The sequence below is a fragment of the Mixophyes fleayi genome, chromosome 6 (genome assembly GCF_038048845.1).
Source record: "Mixophyes fleayi isolate aMixFle1 chromosome 6, aMixFle1.hap1, whole genome shotgun sequence".
NCBI classification, from domain to species: domain Eukaryota; kingdom Metazoa; phylum Chordata; class Amphibia; order Anura; family Limnodynastidae; genus Mixophyes; species Mixophyes fleayi.
The window spans coordinates 183,005,110-183,020,932 of record NC_134407.1 but is presented as its reverse complement, the minus strand read 5'-3'; the positions used below and the strand labels follow the sequence as shown (position 1 = coordinate 183,020,932).

The window sequence follows — 15,823 nt, the reverse complement described above, 5'->3', positions numbered from 1 at the left end:
ATATGTATATATATATATGTATATATATGTATATATATGCAATTTAACCGAGGTTCACATGAACAAGTGATGGACAGTTGGCTGCAGTTTTGCGCAGAACAGAAAAAGAAAACATAAAAATGAAATCCTTATCCTCTTAGGCATTAACACAGAGAGTCCTCTTTAACAGTGTAGCCAAGCCGCACACAACAGTCACATTTCACATGCAGCCTGTAAATCATAGGCCATGCAGATGTGAAAGAACCTATGGATAATTAGGGTTTCCTCAAGTGCCTAGAGCCCAGATTGTATGCAAGCACAGCTCTTTGTTAGACAGAGTACGTACCCAGCTGCAGCCTGACGATCAGTCTTGCCTGATATGATTGGCTTTTCATTCCATCAGGCCACTCCGAGGTATCAGTCTATCATCGCTCCTCCATTCTCTCAAGGGCCCTCTAAATTCCCATATTGAAGTGAACCTTTCACTTACAGCAGTTGCATCCATGATGTTGTGGACTGAATCAGCCTGACAATTTGCTAGTTGCTCATAAAATCACTGTGACTTTAAGTGTAGAGAAAACCGACTGGGGGACACTGCTACCATGGGGGTTGTGTGAGGGGAAGAGGAATTTGGCACTTAACTAGTTAACTCTTAAATTATGCTGCTCACAAACCCCTCCTCTCTGCAACCCCCCTGTAACCTTTCATTTTAGTTGAGTGTCCAAGGGAGTTGGGCTCACTTAGCTAGGCAATAAGTTTTTACTTAAAATGTTTCATTTATTCTTTTTATTTTAGGCAGAGGTTTGCTCTGTACTCTTACAGAGCACACTCGTTAGTTAAAGAAGCAGATCTCGGCTGAGAGCCGGACGACTCTCACTGACAGCAGAGAGATTCTTTTTAATTATTGTGGTGGCTTCTATATAGTGCTGATCGGCGGCTTGTATAAGCCGCTGTCACGCTGATCGCTCCAGGTTACCGGTGCTGCCAAGAAGGTAACCCGCCCTGTCAGAGGCTGATATGTTGGACTGTTCCAAGTCCCGTCCTCAGAAAAGGAGGGAGGGGGACTTGTTATTTATCTGCAGGAGCCAGGACATTACTGCTTACAGAGAAGCAGTAAATCGCCCTTAACACCGTTTCCCTGTTAAAATGGAGCAAATGCAGGACGGGGAGGGCTAGGATAATGGAGTTCCTCCGCCTGCAGAGGAATATTAGACTCTCCCAAGGCGCCAAGATCTTCCTGGGAAAAGAGACATCCGCTCCTTCTGAGGGATAAGCAGAGCTGCTGACAGACTTCTCCTGCTCCAGCTTAGCCTTGGGAAGGCCAAGTACCAAAAACTTTTTCTATACTCACTATTATATAGATAGAGGTGTATTAGGAAACTTATTCATGCATATATATTACTAGATAGAATATTACTTGCATATATACTCTTGCCTTCACATATAGCCTCAACAGGGATACTATCTTTTGACTCCTGTCATAGATTAGTTAGTATCTTCTGTCTATTTCTTGTGTGATTGCCTGTATTACATTTTATTCTGTGACACTATTCTTTATAAAATGTCTGACAAGGAAAAAGCTCTGGTACCTGGCTTTATACCCGCTACAGGAAGATGATCTAATCCATTAGGAACAGGTCCCAAGGGTGGATACGCCAGTAGCACGCTTAGTTCGCCACACCACACTCCCTGTTTCAGGGACAGCATCCCTACAGGACTCCAATGACTGTGAGATAGAGGCTTTCTTAAAGTCCATCTACACGGCAACAGGTACTTCATTTGGACCCATGTTTTCATCAGCCTGGGTTGCCAGGGCTATGGAAACATGGGCTGACCAGTTGGCTACAGCTTTGCAAGATTCTGACTTAATTCCCCTTGCCCTTAACCTCAAGGAAGCTTCAGGGTACTTGTATGAAGCTGCCCAAAACGCAGTTTCCATTTCCTCCTCTGTTTCTGCATCAGCAGTAGTGGCTAGGAGGGCCCTATGGCTGAGGTCCTGGGATGCGGACTCTGAATCTAAAAAAAATCTTTGGCGGTGATGGCAGCTTATCTTCATTCCAGAGGTTTGCAAATAGTGCCCTACCTGGACGCTCTACTAATCAAGGCTGCCTCTGTTCCCCTGCTCGACCAGCATCTACAGCTCACCACAGGGGCGGATCTAGAAAACTACTATACCCGGGGCGATTTAGGGGGGGACAATTTAGGCCCAGCCCCTTTCTAACATCTTAGGTGGCCAACGGCTGCACACTAGGTGCAGGTCCATCCAGCCGTGACAGGCAGGGACAGTGTGCTGCCCGGCTGCTCTGATTGTGTTTTAAACACAATCCGAGCAGCCGGGCAGCACACTGTCTCTGCCTGTCACGGCTGGACGGACCTGCACATAGTGTGCAGCCGTCGGCAGCAAGTGTCTGCTAGGGGGGGCCCCCCCTGGATCTGCCACTGGCTCACCATCAGGATCCTGGAGAGGCATGGGTGGCTCATAAATCGCCCCAAATCCCAGTTAACCCCTTGCCAAAGCATGACTTTTCTAGGACTGATAATGAATACCAAAAATCGGAAGGTATTCCTTCCAGAGGACAAAACACGATCCCTGCCGCAGACCGTCGGTCCTCTTATGCATGCACTTACTAGGAAAGATGATGTCGATCTTCAAGACTCTCCCTCACAGTCGAATCCACTCTCAATACTTCCAATGGGACCTCTTTAAAAAAAAAAAAAAAAAAAAAAAGGTCAGGATCCCATCAGAAGTTAGAACGTCAATTGATTCGCTTGTCACCGGAAGCGGGACAATCCCTCAGATGGTGGGTAGCCCGGGACAACTTGCTAGTCGGCAGGTCCTTTGCCCCATGGTCTTGCATCTTGGTATCCACAGACGCCAGCCTTCGGGGATGGGGGGGCTGTGGCCCTTCATTTGAAACTTCAGAGGCTCTGGTCTGCTCAGGAGACCTCTCTCCCCATCAACTTACTGGAACTAATAGCCATGTTAAAGGCCTTACAGGGTGCCCAGGCCATCCTTCAGGGCCAACCGGTCCATCTGCAGTCCGACAACGCCATGACAGTGTCCTATGTCAACAGACGGTGGCACCAGGAGTGCAAGAGCAATGGAGGTGGCAACTCCGATTTTGACCTGGGCCGAAAACCACGTCCCTGCCATTTCCACAGTCTTTATTCCAGGCATTCAGAGCTGGGAAGCAGACAATCTAAGGCGGCATGCAATTCTGACGGGGGAATGGTCTCTTCATCCGGAGGTTTTTCAGTCTCTGGTCGTCTGATGGGGGACCCCGGACCGAGTCCTAATGGCGTCTCGTCACAACAGAAGGTCCTACAATTTTGCTCAAGGGCAAGAGATCCCTTAGCAGTGGTCGTAGATGTAATGACAATGCCCTGGGACTTCAGGTTAGGATACCTATACCTACCTATGGCGGTAGGTCCACGTCTTCAGTTACCTCTTCGAAAAGACCTTCTGCTACAGGGGCCATTCCTACATCAGGACTTGCCACTGCTGAATTTAACGGCATGGCCACCCTTTGGAAATCAAGAGGGTTCTCTTTATGAGTAGTGGATACCCTCCTTAAAGCTAGAAAACCAGTCGGATCTACCACTGAATCTGGCTTACATACATTAGATGGTGTGAGAACCAGACCTGCAACTCGGATTCGTTCCGCTTCTCAAGGATTCTTGCTTTTCTCCAGGATGGCTTGATTCGGGGTCTTCGCCTAGCTATGTCGCCTGGCAGACATACCGGATGTCAGGACCTTCCAACAAGGAGTCCTGCATATCCAGCCTCCATATGCACTGCACCCTGGGATCTTAATCAGGTCCTTAATATGCTTCAAGAACCTCCATTTGAACTGTTGCAGACTGCAGAGTTACGGTTCTTAACATGGAAAGTGGGTTTTCTACTTGCGATTGCCTCAGCTTGTAGAGTTCCTTTCCTGCCAAAAGTAGTTTCTGGTTTTCACGTAAACTAAGAAATAGTGGTTCCGGTGTACACGGACAATCCACAAGTGTCTGGAACAGGATCTATGGAATTTCTGGATGTGGTCAAAACTCTCCGAATCTATGTCCATAGAACATCAAAGATTTGCCGCACTAATTATTTGTTTATTCTATTTGACTTCTCAAAACGTTTTGGCCGGCCTCCAAGCAATCTATTGCTAAATGGCTTATGTGGACTATTAAGCAGGCTTATATCAATGCTAACCGACATGTGCCAGATCGTATTGTCACGCATTCTACCCGTTCCGTGGGTGCGTGTTTGGTCTGCGCAAAATGGGGCCCCAGTGTAATATGGTATTACTGATAGGTGTCTGTTTGTTAGATTAAATGCGTTGCTTTAACTTATTACTGAGATTTTCGTTCCTTTTAAACACACACACACACACACACACACACACTGAAGTGTATCTGTCTGAATATCACTGCTTTAGCTAATATTTTCCATAATGTCCTTGTTGCTTGCATTAGAGCTGTGTTGAGAATTGTAGTTTTATTTGTTTACTGTATTGTACTGTTATACCATATACTATCTTGTTGTTTTCCCTCTGTAGATCAACTCCCTCCTGGACTCATGTGGTGCCCTATAAATGAAGGTTATTAATTATTACAGTCCTACTTAGCCATGAGGGAGTTGATGTTTCTGAGAAATTGTCACTACTTACCCTTTATAAATCAATTAACATATTTATTAATTACTTGTCTGTACCTTTTACTAACAAACATTTCATGGTTGTTATAGAACAGTGTTTAATGCTGCAGTATTTCTGCGGCCTTGTAAGCTTAAAGGACAGCTTCTAGTAATTATCTGTGCAGGAGAGCGCTCTGTAATGGATAGACATTCAAAGGTTAAGGGCATTCATAAACTCATGGAATATAATAATCAAGGTGTCATTTTATTTTAAGGCGTCTATGAGTTGTATCATTCCTTCTCAGGTGAAAAAGTTACAGTCTATCCTGAAGCCTATGATGCTGAGACGATTGAAGGATGATGTGGAGAAGAACCTGGCCCCTAAGCAAGAAACCATAATCGAGGTGGAACTGACCAATATCCAGAAGAAGTATTACCGGGCCATCCTGGAGAAGAACTTCACATTCCTTGCCAAGGGGGCCAACCAGCATAACATGCCCAACCTCATTAACACCATGATGGAGCTACGGAAATGCTGTAATCACCCATATCTCATCAATGGTGTGTATATTAATGTGCAGTACACACGGTATTGTCGTCCTGTGTTTTTTATTTGATAGCTATGTAGAGAAGTTGAGCAGGGTTATGTTTTTCATTGCTGGAAAACGGGAAGTACCAGTCTATGTAATAAAAGCCATGTTTAAAAAAAAAAAAAAAAAAAGATAAACATATTGTACATGTTTGCAAAGTTCCATCAAACCTTGGGTATTCTATTATAGTGAGCCATTGGTTGCCTACCTCCATAATGTACAGTATACTTTATAGTTGAACTACTTGGGGAGTTTGATGATCTTATACCACCTGTAATCCCTGCATTAGGTGCAGAGGAGAAGATTTTGGAGGACTTTCGGAAGACACACAGTCCTGATGCCTATGATTTTCAACTGCAGGCAATGATACAAGCAGCCGGAAAGCTTGTGCTGATTGATAAGCTTTTGCCAAAGCTCATCGCTGGTGGACACAAAGTTCTCATCTTCTCCCAAATGGTTAGGTGCCTGGACATCCTCGAGGACTATCTCATTCAAAGGAGGCAAGTCAAATGTAACGCTCAAAAGAGAATCTAGAAATGGGAGCGTCATTATCAAGTGGAAATCGGCTGCAGTCATTCTGTAGTTGGTTATAAAGTGAATTTATATTCATGCTATGGGAAAAATTACTTTGTTCTCCTGTGCAATATGTTTTCATTAAAGTGTCTTTTTGGTTTATTTTGTGAGCCCATTTACCTTTTTATAGGTGTATAAATGAGCAATTTTTTTTCGTCACAATCAATTTGAACAGGTAACACAAATATTTGTTAGAATGTACATAGCAGCAACTCGTTCAATCCATTTTTATCATTTATTTTTTAAATCGGAGACCGAAAATAAAATAATTGCTTTGATGGCTGATGTTTTACTGCTATAGGTATACTTACGAGCGAATAGATGGAAGGGTAAGGGGCAACCTCCGCCAGGCAGCCATTGACCGATTCTGTAAACCAGACTCTGATCGCTTTGTGTTCCTGCTCTGCACTCGGGCGGGTGGCCTGGGAATCAACCTGACAGCTGCTGACACTTGTATTATCTTCGATTCTGATTGGAACCCTCAGAACGACCTACAGGTAACAATGTTTTTGTATTACTCTTGAAAAGAACAATAGAATGTATTATTGTTTGTTTGTTTTTTATAGAATATATTTAGTAGCATTTACTGGTTTGGAAAATGTTTTAGCTTTCCTATATAGATTTTGTGACAGTTGAAGATCTTTTTGTTGTGTTTGCATAAAACCACTCTACGTTGGTTCCAGTATTTGTTTTTTTATGGAAACTTTTTGGTATGTGCATGTTTTATTTGGTCTGTGGTTTTCAGGCACAAGCTCGCTGTCATCGTATTGGACAGAGTAAAGCAGTGAAGGTTTATCGTCTAATAACCAGGAACTCGTATGAGCGTGAAATGTTTGACAAGGCGAGTCTAAAGCTGGGCCTGGACAAGGCAGTTCTCCAGGACATTAATAGGAAAGGCAACACTAATGGAGTAAGTTTCATATTGTGCTTAATTAGTAGCTTTGTTAAAAATAATGTTTGTGTCATGATTAAAATCATTATACTGGCTACTGCAGTTTGCTAAATTAACTCTTGATACTCAAGATAGGACTTCTGCCTGAAATCTGCTGCCTAAAATTAGGAACCACAGTGTTGTGGTAATTAAACAGGTTGTTAAAGACAACTTGCCATTTCTGCAATCACAAAGAGAACTATATTTCAGGCCACGATGTGTTTCCAGCGTTAGAGGTCTATGTGGTGTTAGTCTTTTACAGAATTTTCATCTTGGCAGCAACAGAGTGTTTCTGAGTTTTAAGCAGGTAGTATGAGTTATTCTAGCAAGTTTACCAAAAGCTTGGAAAATTTATTTTAATTGGATAACTTTATTTTGAATGTGGTTTCCCTGAGTGAGCGTATTCATTCATTTGTACTGTGTCTTGTGTTGATTCTCTGTTACATTGGTCCATCTGTCTAGGTGCAGCCATTGTCCAAAATCGAGGTTGAAGATCTTCTCAGAAAGGGAGCATACGGTGCCTTGATGGATGAAGAGGATGAAGGTTCTAAATTCTGTGAAGAAGACATTGATCAAATTCTACAACGCAGAACGCAAACCATCACTATCCAGACTGAAGGAAAGGGCTCAACATTTGCTAAGGTATTCAATATGCATAAGCTGCTATATTAATAGCGAAAAGGGGCCTAGATCTTCAAAAATACATTGTCCTTTAATGGACTATCAACCCTAGTGTCAATGGAGCAGAGAAGTAAACCTCTCCGCACTAGAATGGATTATGGATCATGCATTCAAAGTGTTGTGAATCAAAAAGCCTACATATACAGCAAGATAGAGAACCACATACATACACTAACCGAGGCATACAGCAAGATAGAGAACCACATACATACACTAACCGAGGCATACAGCAAGATAGAGAACCACATACATACACTAACCGAGGCATACAGCAAGATAGAGAACCACATACATACACTAACCGAGGCATACAGACAAGCTGAACAAAGTTCAGAAATACCTAAATGTCCAGTAGTTTTTAGGTGTTTTTTTAAAGTCTCCTCCTTCCACAGGCCAGTTTTGTATCTTCTGGTAATAGAACAGACATCTCTCTGGACGACCCTAACTTCTGGCAAAAGTGGGCAAAGATTGCCGAGATGGACACCGATGCTAAGAATGAGAAGGTAAGCAATGCTTTTACATATACTGTAACTCTACAGGATTACACAATTATAGTGAACTCTTCACCTCCCTTGTTTAGGAGAGTTTAGTCATTGACCGCCCTCGTGTAAGGAGACAAACAAAACACTACAATTCATTTGAGGATGACGAGTTGATGGAATTTTCAGAGCTGGAGAGTGACACTGAGGAGCGTCCAACAAGGTCACGGAGACTGAATGACAAAACGCGACGTTATCTGCGGGCAGAGTGCTTTAGGGTGGAAAAGAACCTTCTCATATTTGGGTGAGTAAAGATTAAAGTAGTAGTAAACATTTGAATGTTAGTATACTAATAAGTTAGTCAAATTTTCAATACTATATTTTATAACCGTGTTATAATGCTGGTCAAGTGTGTAAAACAGAACATTCAGCAGATCTCAGGTTCTTAAATCCTGAGAGTTGCCATCATGTTTTGTGTTTTCAGTAGCAGCATTGCATTTTGTAGTATCTTCTTAACTGTAACTATGTTAATTCTGTAGCTGGGGACGCTGGAAGGACATCCTTACACTCGGTCGCTTTAAATGGCATTTGAATGAGAAAGACATGGAGATGATCTGCAGGGCCTTGCTTGTTTATTGTGTTAAGCATTACAAAGGCGATGAGAAAATAAAAAGTTTCATCTGGGACCTCATTACTCCCACAAAGGATGGCCACAACCAGGCTCTCCAGAACCACTCAGGTACTAGCAGTTTTTATGTTGTTGGTATTTTCATGTACTTGCCATGTTTATATGGCATTTTAGAATAGCAGACATCGCACTCGTTGCTTTATTTACTCAAAGAACCATTACCAGGTGACCTGAGGCAAGTTGTTTGCCTGTCACTTTGTCTGACTGTACACAGACCAATGTCCATCATTGTCTGCAGTAATGGCTTAGAATAGTTAGTATCTGTTACATTTCTAAACTGGTAAGATTGTTAGCATTGTCATATGTTTTTAAGGTCATTTACAAAGTGAATGTTTATTATTGGCAGTGAGGCCAAACATAACTAATGTTTATAGATTGTGACTCTGAATGCCGGTTATTTGTTTCAGGTTTATCTGCCCCAGTCCCACGTGGAAGGAAAGGAAAGAAAATGAAGAACCAAATGCTGCTCCCAGAGATTAAGAATGCAGATTGGCTTGCTAGCTGTAACCCTGAGATTGTCCTGCATGATGACAGCTACAAGAAGCATCTCAAACAGCACTGTAACAAGTGAGAGAAATGTTGAAACACATATTGAGTATATGTAGAATAGAGATTACATGGTCTCCTATTTTTGATATTTTTCTCTTTGAACAACCAGCTACGGAGATTCTCATTAGAAAAACATCACTGGAGATTTGCTCTAAAAACAAAACCTCTTCAGTCAGGAATTAAAATAAAAAGTTAAAGAATGGTTGTAAGGAGAGAAAGTGGAAAACAAGTATTTTATATTGGAAAAAATTGCAAACCTCTATACATGGCTGAAAGATACAGCAAGAAAGTTAGGTGCTTATCTAAAAAGGAACTATTTTATGTCATTTGTGATCAGATTAGAAAGTAAAAGCCGACTCCTCGGAATATGCATTGCAGTAAAGCTGAGGGTTCAACAATTACCGTGCAACTATCCCGAAGCTAGTTTTATTTTTTAAGATACAAATGGGAAAAATAAAATAATAAAAGTAATTTCTAAGCCTTCCTGCCTCTAACTAAAACATTAAAGCATCCATTTTTGCCTTTGGAAAATCTTAGGGGCTCATGCTGAGTTGTGGGTGTAAGATACTCAAATTTGTACTGTGATTGCCCCCCCCCCCTCCATAAAACCTTACAGCTAGGTCCGTATGGAGATTTGGTATCTGCTAGTTTCCCAGTACTATTCTTCACTAATTGTATCAATAAAAAATGTATAAATATTCCACAAGTTACAGGGAAAGTATCCTTTTTTTAATGAGTGGAGGAAAGTATTGAGTGGTTTTGCTCCCGGTTATTGAAAATCCAGTTTTCTGTTTGTATGTTTTCTGACTGTCTTCTGAAAGCTGATTTTTATTCAATGTGTACAGAGAATGTAATTTTTAATGTATTTTTTCTTGTGTCTTATGTTAGAGTCCTCCTACGGGTGCGGATGCTTTATTACCTAAAGGCAGAGGTTCTGGGGGATGCGGCTGCAAAAGCTTTGGAAGATGTAAACGTGAGGTAAGGTTATTTTTTTAACAGTGAAACTAGGCTTTTATTAAAATGTTCCCCCTTTTTTATTGTTTCATTTTTCTACATTGGCTTGGGGGTGCCCGGTTTCCTACTCAGTTTCTGGACCAGGTTTCAAGCCTCATTCCCCTGAAAATGGCTTGGGCAAGGTCTTATTTCAGTCCATCTCTGATCTTGTCAAACAGGTAGGACTTCTAGAACTCACAACAGACAAAATAGAAGTCCCTATTTTGCCCTTCGATTAGACTTCTAGGAAAAGTTTCAAGTGAGTTACTGCTTCCTTGGAACATGAGATAAGAGATGTCGGGGACATCTATGCCCACCTTACACATGCAGAGCCCCGAAGACCAGAACCAATTACCTCTACATGCCATTTTCAGAAAACAGTCGTTCCCTACCCCAAGTCTCTCAGCTCTGATTGCTCTCCCAGACATGCTGTTCTTTCTCAAGGGCATTCTTCACTTGCGCCAATGTTTGGTTTCTATCTCTGAAATGTACACAGATAACAAAACATAGGGAAGTATGGTATTACCCCAGATCAATTTCATGTAGCTTTAAGCCAGGTTTCGAACTTTCAAACTAATCAAGAAGTGTTCAATCAAATTAATTGCCCTATTTCCATTTGATATGGAAAGGGACATTGGACACTGGTACAGGTTGAGCTCTGAACATGAACCTCAAAGTCTATCTCTTTGAAAAGGGTGACTAAAACATTCATATCTCTTAGTAGAGGCAAAGTTGGGAACCATCGGACATGTTCTCAAAAGTCAAGTCCTCTGATTTCTACATATCTGGCAGGTTAATAGTCTCAGGAGGAACCCCTTGTTTGATCCTCTATTTACTTGTGCACTTTCCAGAAATTTGGTTATTAGGAAAAGGCCTTCTATACAAGTTTGCTTTCTATTGCAGAGATTTGGATATCATGTTACCTGACATAGATTATGTAGAAATACCTGTGGACTGGTGGGATGCCGAAGCTGATAAATCGCTCCTGGTTGGAGTTTATAAGTTTGGTACGTATCTTACAAGTTAACTAGGTTTATTTGTGTTGAAGCTTACAAATTAAAAGTAGACACGTCTCCTATACACAGTGGAGCCAGCAATTTAGTGTACTGAACCAATACAGCAGCCTGTTAATCCACAAAGAACCTTTTGGAATAGCTTTATGAAACATAAGCAAGATTTTTATTTTATTTATTATTTCTATCTTTGCACTTTCTAGGTTATGAGCGGTACTGTGCCATAAGAGCAGACCCAGCGCTCTGTTTCCTGGAGAAAGTGGGAATGCCAGATGAGAATTCTCTGTCAGCCGATGGAGTTAATGATGTGGTGCCAGACCTATCGGAGCGGTAAGGGAACATATTGTGGCTTCATTATTATAAATATTTCAAACTAATAGCACGTTTGCCGTTGAATTATATTTACGTGGGCACAGAAGGTGCGTAAAGCAAATAATTTTATTTTTATGACCTCTTCAAATTGTTTTGATAGTATAAAAATCTACAGGAAACGATAAAATATAGGCTGTATAAACAATGTGGTAATTGGTATTTTGTTTTCATTTTGCCAAGGAGTGCAGAAAAAGAAGAAAGTAATGAGGTTAAACTGGAAGGACAGCAAGAGGTAAGCAGGGAGATGCGGCCATTTATCTAGGTGTCCGTGCATATAAACATGACACTTTGGGACTAGTGAGCATTACTATTTTGCTTTTGAACTTTTTCAGAGGTTTGTGGGTTTTTTTTGGGGGGAGGGGGAGTTCTGCCCTCAGCAGACCATGTACTTCAAGGAATAAAGGGCAGATTCTAGCTCCTCCTAGCTATTATCCTTATTTCAAGAAAAGTGACCACATGTTAATAGACCCTGCCCCCTTGGTGGCAGTGAAAAAATGGAATTAAAATATAATGTCCCAATTATGGGGATAACTAAAATATGAAACTTTATTCTGGTCCACAGTTGTACATCAATCCATAGAAAGTAACCTATTTGCTGCAATCATAAGAAGTTGCAGAATAAATTGGTATAATTCTGGGGTCACAGTAAATGAGTTTGAGGGACAGAGCAGAATTATTTGGTTGCCTTTTTTACATGCCTGTAGTTTGGGTGGATTTTGGAGCCTGGGTAATACTAGACATATATGGTATGTGTGACCACTTTGAAACTTTGCATTCCATAAAATTACTGACTTCATGTGTAGACAATGGGTACACGCTAATACTGCGAGTGGCAGTTTATGTACTGCTTGAGTCACCATTGCATAATGTAATATCCACCATAGATTCCTATTTATTAGTCTTATTCCACTATAAAGTGGTAGAGTACTTCCCTGTCTTGATCAGTCCATCTTTTTGGTACCATCACACAATGTATACATACAAAGTAAGAGGCCAGGATATGTGACATTATATACGACTGGCATGGACTGTGTGGCAGCCCGAGCAAAACCCACTCATTGATCTATGGGAGTGTGAAGTCTTTTTCTATGATGTAAAGAGGAAGGGAGGGAGTAGGATGTTAGGGAGGGGGGGGCAGACTGAGACCTTACATGGGACTCCAGGAGACCAATGTTCCTCTATTTGAGGGAAACAAAATCAACATATAACATCAGATTTAGCAAGTTATAAGAAGAGGGATGAAGTATCCTGAGGATGAGTGTTGGAATCTTGTGTACTGGAGGGTTCATTATATATAAAATTCATATCTTTGAACCAAAATAAGTTGCAGAAATAGGACCCATTCTTTATTAAAAAAGAACAATTATATGATATGTACAATTGTTTTAAACAAGGAATGCCTTGGCGTTTAGTTTAATATTAATTCTTAATATATTTTCCTTTTTTCTTTTACTAGGTGGACACCAATCCCAGTGAAAGCAATGTGGAACAGATTGATGAGGAGAGCAATACAGGTGAGGATATGACACGTTGAATATACTACAGTTACATCACTTACTTGAACATGTTATTGACTGCCAGATACAATTAAGAGTGACATTTAATTATCTGTTACATGATGATCACCATATGTTTCTTTCTCTCTCTGACCTTATTGATGCTGCTAATATTTTACATGATGTCTGAAGCCCAGGACAGCCTAGAGTCAGACAAACTGTTATGGCCCGTTGCATCGTCTCTGACTGCGAGACTGCGTAGGCTCATCACCGTATACCAGCGCTGCAACCGCAGGGATCTAGCGCGTCCAGAGATTTTGGCTCCCACAAACCATAACTATTGGCTGCAGGAGGAAATGGTCAGAAGAGCAGAGATGGATCCAATCATGAAAGAAATGCAGAAAAGGTTTGTGAAGAAGACTTTTGAGAGCCTTCATCTATATATCGATTATTCTTATCATTACAGTGTTGTTTTTCGAACACAACTACAGACTCCTCCACTAGCTACTTACTGTTGACTGTGAATTATAGAAATTATTTTTAAACAATTTTAGAGATGTCTGTTGCAGATGCTTGGAATAGGAAAGCAATATTCCAAAATATTAAGTATACCTGGCAAGCATTTGAAATTGAACAAGCAATGTGAACACTCTGAAAAATGTTCTCATTTTAAAGGTGGACTAGAAGAGAACAGGCAGACTTCTACCGAACAGTGTCCTCTTTTGGAGTAATATATGATCCAGACAAGAAGTGCTTTGATTGGACCCAATTCCGAGCATTGTCCCGCCTTGATAAGAAGACGGACGAGAGCCTAGAAAAATACTTCCACAGCTTTGTGGCCATGTGCAGGAACGTCTGCCGCCTCCCACTCAGAAAGGATGACGGTAAGAGTGACCACCCTTATATTTAGAATCTACCACAGCATTGGACATATCGCGTTGTATTAGATTCAGTATCATTTAACAAATGAGGGTCCATACATGTAATTTATTAAAGTGAGTACATCAGAATAGTTGGAAACCGCAGAATCTGTCCTGCATTGTTGAAATGTTCTAAAAGTTGGTCTCCAAGGGACATGTTCAGATTACACATGTGTTTTTAGTACAAATCACCTGAGCACATTTCTGAATATTAAAGATGACTGCTGTCATGACCCTGTGTGTCTTTCCTTGCAGGTTCTGCCGATCCTTCTCTTTTCCTGGACCCCATAACAGAAGAGCGTGCAGCAAGAACTTTGTATCGTATAGAACTTCTAAGGAAGGTGCGGGAGCAAGTGCTAAGACACCCACAGCTTCATGAGCGTCTTAAGTTGTGTAGGCCCAGCCTTTACCTTCCTGTGTGGTGGGAATGTGGCAAACATGATAGAGACCTGTTATTAGGCACTGCCAAGCATGGGCTAAGCCGTACAGATTACTACATCATGAATGATCCCCAACTGACTTTCCTGGATGCTTATAGAAATTATTCTCAGCATAAAAGAAATGGTGTTGAAAACTTGTGCTGCCATTACCAGATGGCTTCCAAATTGTATGAGCCTGCTGCTTGTCACCTAGAGAGGACATTTGATTCTACAAAGATAGAGGCAGAAAATGAGATTAAAATTGAAGCTGTGGAGGAGCCCATAACTAGTCGAATCTGCAGCCCTCAGGACCTTTCCTGTGAAAATTTTATCTCCCAAGTTGGAGACATTATGTCCAATAGCCACGAGGACTGTTCTCTACCTGACCCTCTCATGTGCATGATGTATGATGAAAAGGCATGTAACAACACTCTTTTGCAAGCTAGCACTGGTGAACAGAGTTCTCTCACTCAAGAGAGTTTCTTGGGCTTGGAAGAAAAAAGTGAGCCGACTGATTACTCATTAAACAAGACCAAAGAGGAGACTCTAACACAAGTTGAAGAACCTGTATCTAGGGATTGTTTCCTGGGAATCAATGGACAGGAATGTGATCCTATGGAAGGGCCAGATAGCAGATTGGGCAAACCATTTAACAGCAATGAGAGCCATCTCAGTTTATCAGCAGAGGAGGATGAACAACCACATGCTCAAAGCATTGGGAAAAGAGACACAAATACTTTAAATGATAATCATTTTTGTACAAACCTTGGTCAAGCTGCCTTAGGCCTGGATCTGGACTTTTTGGACAAAACATTTGAGGAACATTCAGCTCTAAGCCCCAGTCTCACTGAGGACAAAGATTGTGGTATAATTGGAGAAAGTCCAGAAAGCCCGAGTTGCAATCTTCCAGTGGAGGAGAGAGAGGAATGGGGAGCTGAGCTCCAGGAAATTAAAGATGACCCCATTGTAAAATGGCATAAAGAGCTAAATGACATGAAAGAGCTTCCTTTGGAAGAAGGGGGTGAAGAGCAAAAGGTGAAGGATTTAAGTGTTCAAAATGATGCCTCGAAGCCAAGTCAAGATTGCTGTGCCCAGCTCATGGATGATAAAGACTCTGTGGAGTCCAAACACAAAACTGGTGAAATGCTTTCTGGCCTCTTAAAGCAAAATGCTGGGGATTTGAAAGTCAGATCGTCGGACGAAAAACTTTTAGAGGAGTCCAAGTCTCTTTCTGATGGAAATGTGAAAGTAGAGGACTGTGAAGTGAAGAAGGAGAATGTGGAGGAGGAATGTGGCTGTAAAGGTAAGCAGCGTTCTACCTTCATATCTTGTAAGTTACACTGGGAAGGGTTGGCCAATTTTGTTTATTCACATGTATCAAGACATTCGTACTTGTGTATAAAGTTTTATGTTGCCTGCACAAATGTTAAGTGTTGAATTTCATACAGTAAGTACAATACTTTGCTACAAAGCATTTAAGCTCATGGCTATACAGGTACAACGTGCCCATTTT

General features: G+C 41.4%; 1 protein-coding gene across 4 annotated transcripts in view; it reads left to right on the top strand.

The window, feature by feature from the left end:
- CHD6 (chromodomain helicase DNA binding protein 6) overlaps positions 1 to 15,823 on the top strand; it is a 100,419-nt gene that overhangs the window by 60,931 nt on the left and 23,665 nt on the right. For all 4 annotated transcript variants that reach the window (XM_075177520.1, XM_075177518.1, XM_075177519.1 and 1 more), the window contains 17 exons: positions 4,912 to 5,167; positions 5,486 to 5,696; positions 6,071 to 6,266; positions 6,515 to 6,679; positions 7,163 to 7,342; positions 7,774 to 7,884; positions 7,962 to 8,164; positions 8,400 to 8,599; positions 8,956 to 9,115; positions 9,986 to 10,075; positions 10,994 to 11,097; positions 11,307 to 11,433; positions 11,656 to 11,707; positions 12,932 to 12,989; positions 13,164 to 13,377; positions 13,647 to 13,855; positions 14,147 to 15,613. In XM_075177520.1, the coding sequence (XP_075033621.1) occupies positions 4,912 to 5,167; positions 5,486 to 5,696; positions 6,071 to 6,266; positions 6,515 to 6,679; positions 7,163 to 7,342; positions 7,774 to 7,884; positions 7,962 to 8,164; positions 8,400 to 8,599; positions 8,956 to 9,115; positions 9,986 to 10,075; positions 10,994 to 11,097; positions 11,307 to 11,433; positions 11,656 to 11,707; positions 12,932 to 12,989; positions 13,164 to 13,377; positions 13,647 to 13,855; positions 14,147 to 15,613 (4,003 nt within the window). The remainder of the gene's footprint in view (positions 1 to 4,911; positions 5,168 to 5,485; positions 5,697 to 6,070; positions 6,267 to 6,514; positions 6,680 to 7,162; positions 7,343 to 7,773; positions 7,885 to 7,961; positions 8,165 to 8,399; positions 8,600 to 8,955; positions 9,116 to 9,985; positions 10,076 to 10,993; positions 11,098 to 11,306; positions 11,434 to 11,655; positions 11,708 to 12,931; positions 12,990 to 13,163; positions 13,378 to 13,646; positions 13,856 to 14,146; positions 15,614 to 15,823) is intronic.